Here is a 10,950-nt window from a genome sequence, read left to right as displayed (position 1 = left end):
GCAACAGCTGCTTCTCTCTTGACGTTGTGTTAACACACACCTGAATGTCCCAGAGCAGCGAGCCGCCAAGATGTCTGCTTTTATAGAGGTACACAGAGCAGCTACAGCACATATGTCAAAGTCAAGGCCCGAATGAATTATCTATGGCCCCCGGGATGATATTTGATTAGTATTAGAACCGACCCGCAGGCCGTAGCCGCCCGCTGGTGTTTTGCACGCACCAATACTACATTTCCCACATTGCAACGGTAACCTGTGAACTCACTGCAGCGCAGCAAGCGGACTTCGGCTTCATCATTCATTAGCAGTCAGAGCAGACGTCAACTTTCAGCTACCTCCTCCCCAAAAAATGGCTAAACGGAAGGTGGATGCTGAGAACAGGGGGTTTCAAGCTCGGTGGGAGGCAGAGTACATGTTCACTGAGGTAAAGGGCAAACCTGTGTGTCTTCTGTGTGGAGAAAGTTTGGCTGTAATGAAAGAATACAGTTTAAGAAGGCACCATGAAACGTCTAAGAAACACACAGACAAAGACAAGAATATGGACACGGAGCAAAGGCTACAGAAGAAGAATGTACAGGACATGTGATTTTTCTTTGAAGGCAGTTTGTTCTTGTCTGTGTGCCTGCTGAAAAATGTTTTCCCCATTATTCATTTAATCATTAAATAATACACTGTGTTAGGTCTTGGTTCAATAGGCTACGTGCAATCATTTCAATATGTTTTAATAAACATTGGATCAGTCCGGCCCTCGGCTTATAGCCAATTTGTTGCACATATAAAAGGCAGTTCAACATGCTCAAATACAGTTTTAGGAGTACATCACCACATTAAATACAAGAAGAGCAAAGCAAAATGTCAGCAGGCAGAGTTAGAGGGAGAAACCGCAGCTCTGTGAGTTTATCCAAGTACAAACACACCAACTGCTACATGCACTTTATGAAGGTGCAAACAGGTGGCAACAAGTTTAAAAGAGTCCTGAAAGTGCAGGCCGTTAGGGGTTAAATCCCCCCAGCCTGGATGGAGTTTTATTGTAGGTTCACTCCAGCTGAGGCTGACACATTGTAATGCATCTGAACATGAATGCACGCGTGTGTGTTTATATCCAAGTTCATTTATTGAATGTGTTACTTCTCTTCTATTTAGGCTCATTTGGTTAACCTTTTCCTGACATGCTAGCTTACCAGCAGCTAAATCGTCCACGTCGTTCCCTGATTAGCTGTGGATGTGACTGTTTTTGGTGGAAGAATGATTCCGTACTCATCTCAGAGCAGAGATTAACACTGAAACACAGAAAGGTGGCAAAATGAGAAGTGATAAAGTGAAAAGATTTACTCATTTTTACACAGAAACTACATTCTACAGAGGAAATGGTCCATAAAATCAGTCAGTGTCTGGCGTGAAGTTGTTGATTTGTCCCTTTTAAAATCAATCAGAGCTTCACAGAGAGCAGGTGGAAGGTGGAGGGGGGGGGGTGAAGTCAGACGGAGACAGGGAGTGTCAACAACATAATTCAATGAAACAGCAGTGATGGGAAACACCCACTCAATAAACTACTGACACACAGGAATTCACCCAACTTTAATTACACTGATTAGCCAGCATGTGATCCAGAGCATTGGTTTAACAGCAGTGCTGTGCAGGTTGCTGCTGTCACCGTGCCAAACACTGCGACCTTCTCACACTGCAAATAAACACCTTTATGTAACTCTGTGTTTTTCACTCCTGACGTAGATTTAATGTAATGAAGCGGTTCACAGATGGAACTCAGAGAAAAGGGTTTTCACATGTCTTTGGACTCGTGCTGCGTTCTTTCATAGAGAAATATTTTTTCTGCTCTGTTTATCTGACTCTGTCGTGTTCTGTAGTCGTACAGTCGTTGATCACGCCGCCCAAACAGAACTCTTCAATAGAAGAACCTACAGAGGGCAGCAGAGATGATCAGTGTTTGTGTTTGTTTGTATTTTCCAAGTTAGCATCTCCCGTGTACCCAAACCAGCCAATAGGATTCCTCCATTTTGATTATTACATAAAATAAATTATTAACATCACTTTATGATGTTTGAAGCCTCAATATGATCACCTGAAGCTAAAAGCTAATGCTACGCTATCAACCGGCTACAGCACGGTCACATGACTGCACCATCAGCACCACCAGGTTCACCGCTCTGACCTCTGCTACAGCACAAACACCTGGATGACCTTTAATGACATCACTCCCTCCTCCCCTCATGGGGAGGTCAGTGTAGGGCAGCATACAGTGAACTCACTGAAAACATTTTCAGACTCTACCTCCGTCATTTTCCCGTCGCCATTAATGACGTCATTGCCGATCTCTGCCGGCTAAACAAACCATGTTGTTAGCAGTTATAATTTGTGCTGTTATAGCTCAATAAAGGTTTTTATGGCAAAACATGAATAAAACAATCACAGCCGGTGTCATGCTGCGTTCTTTAAACCATCATTATATAAGACAGGGGACGTCACTTCTGTCCCTGTTCTTTTAGCCGGTCTGTGCAATGCATGATGGGACATATCGCCAAACGTAGTGGCCATGGGATGGACACTACTTTTCAAGATGCATTGTGGGATACAGTGAGGGCCCTATATGGGGTCTGTAATTTCTCACTAAGAATTCAGACAGCACTACAAAATGGCGGAGGGTCTAAAGCCTATAGGGCCATATATTAGGATTAGGGAGTGACTTCGAACCAAGCGGCAACCTTCGGGGCTCAAAGTTGAAGCCCATGCAGAAGTGTCAAAACTTGTAATTCACGCCGCAACCACTGGGGGCTGGCTCCAAAAGCGAGTAATTTCCCATAGACTCCCATGTTAAAATGGCCGACTTCACAGCAGAAAAGAACATGTTTACAGCCTGGTACAAAAAACCACTCTGGTCTCAGATGATAGGTTCTCTTCTAGTGTCGATTGTAGGGGGGTGAATTTTTTTACAACTCACTCGTTTCAATTGTATTCTGACTTAAAATTACGCATAATTATGGGCGTTGCCGCTTGAGTGACAGACAGTTGACGTATCACAGCGTGAGTTTCCTGCTTCCACGATCGCCCGCCCCCCTAAACCCCGCTCGTGCTCCCCCTCTTTGTCCATATTTGGAGTTTTGGCAGACGTGACGCTACCAACATGGCGGCGGTCATCAACGTCCTGGAACCTCCCACCGAGCCTCAGAACGGCTCTTCAGAAACAAATGGGTGACGTCACGGAAGCTCTGTCCATAGTTTTTACTGTCAGTGCTTCGAACACAGCCAGCGTTGACTGATTGATGGATTTGCATTCAGTCAAGTAACTTGAATTTGTAAACACTAGAAGTCAGGCCTTTAATTCTGCTCTGAAATAGGTTAAAACTTTTCCCACACACACTGGTTGAATCATCTCTAGGTGATTTATTATTATAATATAAAGTCATAAAACATGATGAAGCTGCTGATGGTGATCGTTAGAGCGCCCCCTAACGGAACAGGAAGTTCAGGGAGTTTTCCAGACTCCAGTCCTGCTAAACTGTTTACTTTAGTGAATGCAAGCTAAGAGGTTTTGGTCCAGCTCACAGACATGAACTCATGAGAGGCCATGTTACATGTAATTACGCTTTTATACACAGAACACATTAAAAATAAACAAGTGAACGGGACTTTCTGTGGGTGTAAAACCCTGCACGTAATGACCTCCTGCAGCCCGGTGATGATGAAGAGCTGCATCATCATCATCATCGTGCATGCCTGCCGTGCAGCTCCGCACAGGTGTGGACCGGACTGGCGGAGACGGTGAGCTGCGTCTGTGTCTGTGGCCAGACGAGACGAGACCTTTAAGTACAGACCTTTGGATTTCTCCGTCACGTGACCCGGTATCTCCAGCCTGCCTTCTCCCAGCCGGCCGTCCGCCCGCTCGCGCCGCTCAATCAAAAGGTAAACAAATTCTGCAGAACCCGCCGCCATGGGTCCACTTTACAGACCCCCCCCATTCCGAGCCCGAACCCACCCACCTACCCACCCGCGTTAAAACGACGAAATGACACGAAGCGACAGCAGGCTGCTCCGGAAAGAGACGGGGAGCGACAGTGTGTGTGTGTGTGTGTGTGTGTGTGTGTGTGTGTGTGTGTGTGTGTGTGTGGGCCTTATCTCTGTAATAAACACACATCTCTCCGCCATACGCGGTCAGCAGCGCACTTTATTTTGTGGCGACATTATTTCCGGATCGATTTTCACGGTCGCGAGTGTGCGTGGAGAGAGGGGCGATAACAGCGCAACGTGGCGGCGGGATTTGTGAAGATTACAGTTAATAAAGTGCTCTGCACAAGACTGCCTCCTAATCTAATCCCTCTGTGAAAGGGATGGGCAGCGCACCGGCTGACTTTCTGCAGGGAGCTGGGTGGGGAGTGCTCTTCACACACAAACACACACACACACACACACACACACACACACCGGGGATGAGCTCACACATTTGTGCTACAGACTCTTCTGAGTAGTTGGAAGTCAGCAGCTCATGTCTTCCATGTTTGTTTGTTGCAGGATGGCAGAGCCTCCAGTGTCATGTGACTGTTTTGTGTCCATGCCCCCTGGCTCCTCTCACAACCATGTGATTTTTGGGAAGAACTCGGACCGACCCAGGGACGAGGTGCAAGAGGTGGTCCACTATCCTGCATCATCCTACCCTCCAGGCTCCACGCTGGAGGTAAAGCAGGCCAGACCCCCCCCAACACCCCCAACACCCCCCCAAACACGGTCACACAACAGACCAACAACACAGGCCTCACACACAAACATGGTGTGTGTTGCACTGCAGAGTGGGTGAATATTTACACAGTGACATTCCTTCCTGTTAACGTTTGAGCAGAGATACGTGATAGGTTGGTCCTGTTGTGCAATGTCACAACGCAATTTCCCCATTGTGGGACTAATAAAGGTATTCTTAATCCTAATCTTAAATTAACTGAGCTTTAAATGAGTGCAGTTCGTCAGCATGAAGACGTAAACATGTTGTAAACACTGCACACAGCAGCAGCAACACAACTCTGCAGAACAGCTAACAGCTAAATAGCTAAGTTTAGTTTAGCTTTCTTGGCATGTTTTCCTAATGTCTGCCCGTCTCTTGGTGCTAATCTGGCGAGTCTGCCCTTTGCAAATGTCATTATGCTAACACCACGGAGTCAACATGGATACTGTAGCAAAATAGTGTTTTAGCGGATAATAGCATTTAATCTCCTGGAGCTAATCTGGCCACTTGCCGTATTTCTTAACTAGCTAATGGGAACTATGATACAGACTTGTGTAGCCTGCCGCCACAGTGTGGATTGTAGCCTACAGCTAATGTGTTTGTTGATTTCTTATAGCTGCGACTGATGCTAAGTGGTAAGCTAGGTCGCTGTATTTAAGGTGCTGACCTGTCCTGGGTGTACCCCGCCTTCTCGCCTGTAGATAGCTGGGATCTACAGATCAGTGCTCAGTCGTGCACACATGGATCACAGCACAGGGGGCGCTGTTAACACTGTTTTTGGCACATCTTAGCCCAGACTGACAGTGCTAGTGTCTACTGGTGTAAACGGTGACTTCCTGATGTCTTGCACAAACAAAAAAAAAAAAAGGAAGTAAACCTTCCTGACTCTAGTTCTACTCTGCTTCTACCAGACTGTATTCATAGTTTAACTCTCAGGGATGGTGTATCTGCTCAATGGTGTCTTTGTTTACCTCACGCACTCTGAGTCAGTATTATACTGAAAAGATAACATTGGTCATGCTCTGCTTTGCATTCTGCCTGCAGTGCACATAACTCTGAAGTCATCTGTGAAACGCAATACGGCTCCGGGATAATCAAAAGCATTCTTTTCTGTCACCCGTTCTGTTTGATGTGCAGTGCACGTTCATCCAGATCCCTCAGGTGGAGCAGACCCATGCCATCATCCTCAGCAAACCTGCCTGGATGTGGGGCGCCGAAATGGGAGCCAACGACCAGGGAGTCTGTATTGGGAATGAGGCTGTGTGGACCCGAGAGCCGGTCGCCCCCGGAGAGGCTCTGCTGGGCATGGACCTGGTCCGGTGAGCGTATGAAAAAACTGAACAACTGAATACGGTTTGGATGTTCAGAGGAAGTGATGACCTAACTCTCCCAGGCTTTAATCAGGAGGGTGTGGGTCATGCGTGTTTTGACAGGTGTAGTAAGTGTAGTTTGTATCTGCTCATCAGCGTGTATAAAAATACTCAACCAGCATGAAGACAGGTCCACCAGACACACGCAGTGTTTAGAGTCAGTCTAAAGACGTAACCCGGCACCTGTTCTGATCCGCAGACTCGGGCTGGAGCGTGGAGACAGTGCGTGGGCAGCGCTGGCGGTGATCACCGGCCTCCTGGAGCAGCACGGCCAGGGGGGGCAGTGCAGGGAGAGTCCCGAACCCTTCAGCTACCACAACACCTTCCTCCTAGTTGACCGCTCTGAGGCCTGGGTGCTGGAGACGGCCGGGAGGCTGTGGGTGGCGCAGAAAGTCACAGGTAGCTGATTTCATGTGGTGTGTTGTTTGTTTATTTGTTTGTCACCAGGCTGTAAACATGTTTATTTCTGCTGTAAAGACGTTTTCACATGGAGCTCTGTGGGGTTTGACTCACTTTTGGGGCCAGCCTCAAGTGGACAGTGGAGGAACTGCAGCGTTAGATGTTGTGGTGCTGTGTGAAATGTAAATAAAACAGAATACTGTGATCTGCAAACTAGGGATGTCCCGATCCGATCACGTGATCGGAAATCGGGTGATTTCAGACTCGATCGGAATCGGACATTACCTCCCGATCAGGACACGGATATATATTTATTAGGGCTGTCAAAGTTAACGTTTTCTGTGCAGGGTGGCTCTGTGTCCTGTAGTGTAGGGGTGTGACAGTTGCTTTGGGCGCGACAGGTCCTGGGTTTGAGACCTTGATGTGCTGCGTGTGTGAAATCTCCCAGTGTGGCGACACACACACACACACTCACAACGAGTGCCTTTATAGAAAGTATCGGATCGGGACTCGGTATCGGCAGATACTCAAAATCAAATGACTCAGACTCGGACTCGAGGGCAAAAAACCTGATCGGGACATCCCTACTGCAGACCCTTTAACTGAACATAGACAAAATAAGCCTCAAAAATCCTGTAAATCACGTTTAAAATGTAACTTTAAAGACTTCATCTAGTTTAAGCTGTGTGGTTTTGTGCTGGTTAGACTCAGCTAACGGTCTCCTGCTCCTCTCAGGACCCGTGAAGAACATCTCCAACCAGCTAACCATCGGCGCTGAGATCTCTGCTGAGCATCCGGAGCTGCGCGGCGTGGCCCAGGCTCAGGGCTGGTGGGACGGTGAAGGAGAGTTCAACTTCTCTCAGGTGTTCAGTCCAGAGAACCCTCCAGCCAGGATGGAGCTGGCCAAGCAGCGCTACAGGGGGGGCACAGAGCTCCTCCATCAACACAACGGTACAGTTTCCTGTTCACGCTGTGCCTGTGAAAGCTCGGAGGTGCTAGTTAACATATCTGCGTGACCCTCCTGTGTCATCTCTGGTGTCAGGCTCGGTAACAGCAGAGGTGATGATGTCCATTCTGAGGGATAAGCCCAGTGGCATCTGCATGGACTCTGGAGGTTTCTGCACCACAGGCAGCATGGTGTCCATCCTGCCCACAGACCCCAGCCTGCCCTGCATCCACTTCTTCACTGCCACCCCGGACCCCTCCAGGTTTGCGACTCTCTCATCAATGAATGCAATGATAACTTGTTTATACCACAAGGTTTAGGGGTCCAGGTCAGGAGAGACATTTGACAGAGTCAGGTGGACCTGATAGGAGGGTTATTGGTGCCTCATGGTCTGTGCCTGCACTGTTCTTTCTCCTTTTGTCTTTTCCTTTTCCTCTGTGGGTTGATGGGATTCTCTGCGTGTCCTCTCTGTCCTGTCCCATCCTGGTAGGTCTATATTCAAGCCTTTTATCTTCTCGGACTGTTCCACCTCAATGTCCCGGGTGGTCTCCCCGCAGTTTGGCCCGGCCGACCCCGCCAGGAAGCAGCCACGCTTTCAGAGCCAGGTGGACCGCAGACACGACCTGTACAAGGCCCACCAGGAGGCACTCAGCGCCATGGAGTCCAACCCGGTGGGCACCGATGGACGGCCTCGTCCAGTAATTCTGCCGGTTCACAAACAGAATCGGTTCTTTAAGCAGATGATCCACTTAACTAGATAAATTACAGCCAGCCAGGAAACTGACCCTCCCTGTGCAAACACAACAGCACCCTCACAGTCAGTGCAGACCAGTGCAGACTAAACATAAACACACGACATCCAAACAGCAGGTTTCACTCTGTGTAAGTGAAGCACAGGCTTCCATTCAGCTGATGTCCTGTCTGAGGTTACATGCTATAATTATAGGAGGTCAGCTGGAGGTCACAGCCAGGTCAGTGTGCTGCTGGGACTGAGACTCCCCCTGTCGTTAGCTAACGTTAGCCACCAGAAGCTACCGGTCAGACTAGACCAAGCAAAGATCCAGTAGGTAAGAATTTGAATTCATTGATTTGTACACAGGCAGTAACATCAATGAGAGACGACCTCCTCAGTTATAACAGTCTGCAAATTACTGTATTAGCTCAAATCAGCGCACAATTACGCTACGGAAACACAGTCCGGCTAGCTCACCAGCTCCACCAGCTAACATTATTCATGATACAAACGTGTCTCCAATGTGGATTTTACCCAGCAGTGCAGAACTAACTGCTGTTAGTGGATCATTTCCGTTAATGTGATTCAGTTGCATCCATTAGACGTTCTGTGTTAGTTTCTCTTTGAAACTAGATTATTATAACATACATTTCATATATTACTCTATATTTTATCAGAGATGGTGGCAGCTGGTGTGTGTGTGTGTATTTGAGGTGTTTTCAAAAGGCCAACAGTAAACAGTTTTTTTTTTAAATGTGTTTTTGTAGCTGAGAGACCAACCTCTTACTGTCTGACCGAGGTGAGTGTGTGTTCTCTGTCCCAGGATGAAGGGTTAGCGGTCTACGACATCCTGAGGGACCTGGAGTCTCAGTGTCTGAGCGAGATCGCAGCCATGCTCAGCGGGGAGATATCAGGAGACGAGCTGGGCGACCTGTTCTTTGACTGCGTGGACACGGAGATTAAGTTCTACCAGTGTGGAGGTGGGCGGCTGCAGCAGCTGTGTTCGGTGTCTGTCAGGGCGCTGCTGGGATTCATATGTATGATCAGTAAGAAAGAGGAAGATCAGGGCCACTGTAAGACGTGTGTGTGGGTTGGTTTGTAGAGTCTGTTTATTATTTTAGTGCGAAGTAAGACTTTGATTTAAGTTAGAAGTCTGTTATATTTTAACTTTTGTTTTGTTTGTTTTTCTTCAAATTCTGAATTTTTTTTTTACTCTTTAGTTAAACAGAATGTTTTCTGTTTAAATCCTGATTTTACAGTCAGAGTTTCAGAATTAATTTTAAGTTAGATTCTTCTCAAATTTCAGATTTTCTTGTCTGAGATTTCCACCATATAAAATCAGAACTGACTGTTTTCCTCAGTCTGACATCTGAGATGAAAAAAAAGTCAGATGATCATAAGACGTTTTGAACAGTAGCTCTGATTTTAACGTATTCTGCTATTTCTCAGAAACACACACACATGTTTACTGCAGCAGGCAGCGTCATTTAAAGCTGTTAGGAAATGCTGTGGAAAAAAAAACAGGAGGGAGTCGGATCATCAGTCGGATTATCATAAGAAATCTATTTTTCTCCAAACTCTGTTCGCACAGAGACATTAACTATTTAGTGAATGTCTCCTGTGGGGGATCTTATGTTATCTTTTACACAGTAGTTCCTTTACATAAAACACTAGAGCCTCTCAAACAGTCCAGACTGTGTCTTACCTGCAGAAATATTGTTGTGTTTTCCCAGCACAGTTTAAGGAGCCTCTAACATGTGCTGTCTTCTGTTACAGCGCCCTCAGGTGGACACCCGTAGTGCTCACACACACACAGAGTGGCAGGAGACGACCCTGGGACTCCAGCGTTTCTCGTCTGATCAGCCTCCGCCTCACGCAGCACACATCTCTGACCCCATTCCATCATTACCACTGACTAAACTCGCACATGTGATCAGAGCATTAATGTATCATCTGTGTCACCCAGGGAGCAATGACTGCACCTCATTAGTGAGTATAATGATGTAGACGTACACTGGCGCATACGTAGAGCTGTGTGATGACGCACAAACACAGTGAGTGTGGCGTTTGTTTAACAGTTTGTTTGCAAATGATTGAGCTGTCACCTGAGTGGACAGCTACCTGTAGGGAAAGCTCGAATAAAGAATGTGCATAACCCGCTCTGACTGTGGTCTAATCCTTCTCTAATGGTGGGGCCTCGTGGGTGATCTGATGTCGCACACTGGTTGCAATTTCCTCCTTGTACTCAGCAACATCATGGCTGATATATGGAAGTGCAATTGTCTGGGTTTCATAACAAAGCAACACTACAGCTCAGTGACTGTTCTGTGAAATCTGCACAGTTTTAAGTGATTTTTTTACCAAACTTAACCCTTTAAGTATCATGAAAACACAATTGTAGAGAGTTTGGTGTCAAATGTTAACATGTTAGCCTCTGTCCTGGCCTCCTTGGAGGCTATTGTATCATCCATATTTTCTGCTTGTGTTAGAAATAAACAACTTGTATATGTTTGGTATGGTATAAGGTACATTTGGTACCTGTTGTGTATGTCTGAATACATAAATATTTATTGTTTTGGGAGCACCAGTTCCCATCATTTTTTCCCTCCATCTTGCATCTAAGAAAAAGATGTGTATAATCTGTGTATCTATAAGCGATTATACAGTCTGACATCCTGATGGGATAAAAAAAATAACAAGTTTGATAGAGCAGCATCTAATGAGGAGTCTGTAGCTTGAAATTTGTAGGAGGAGATACATTTGGCAGATGACC

At 46.6% G+C, this 10,950-nt stretch overlaps 1 protein-coding gene across 1 annotated transcript; it reads left to right on the top strand.

Moving 5' to 3' along the window:
* The first annotated feature begins 3,735 nt into the window (after positions 1-3,735).
* Positions 3,736-10,339, top strand: scrn2 (secernin 2). Its single transcript, XM_028404020.1, has 9 exons — positions 3,736-3,918; positions 4,525-4,687; positions 5,867-6,048; positions 6,299-6,498; positions 7,234-7,449; positions 7,541-7,706; positions 7,935-8,115; positions 9,001-9,157; positions 9,954-10,339. Exons 2-9 carry the CDS (start codon positions 4,526-4,528, stop codon positions 9,974-9,976), a joined length of 1,287 nt encoding a protein of 428 aa, XP_028259821.1. The 5' UTR covers positions 3,736-3,918; position 4,525; the 3' UTR covers positions 9,977-10,339.
* Positions 10,340-10,950: the final 611 nt, after the last annotated feature.

This window comes from Parambassis ranga, chromosome 1, assembly GCF_900634625.1.
Source record: "Parambassis ranga chromosome 1, fParRan2.1, whole genome shotgun sequence".
NCBI classification, from domain to species: Eukaryota; Metazoa; Chordata; class Actinopteri; family Ambassidae; genus Parambassis; species Parambassis ranga.
Note: the sequence above shows the minus strand (reverse complement) of the source record. Positions and strands in the feature narration are given on the sequence as shown.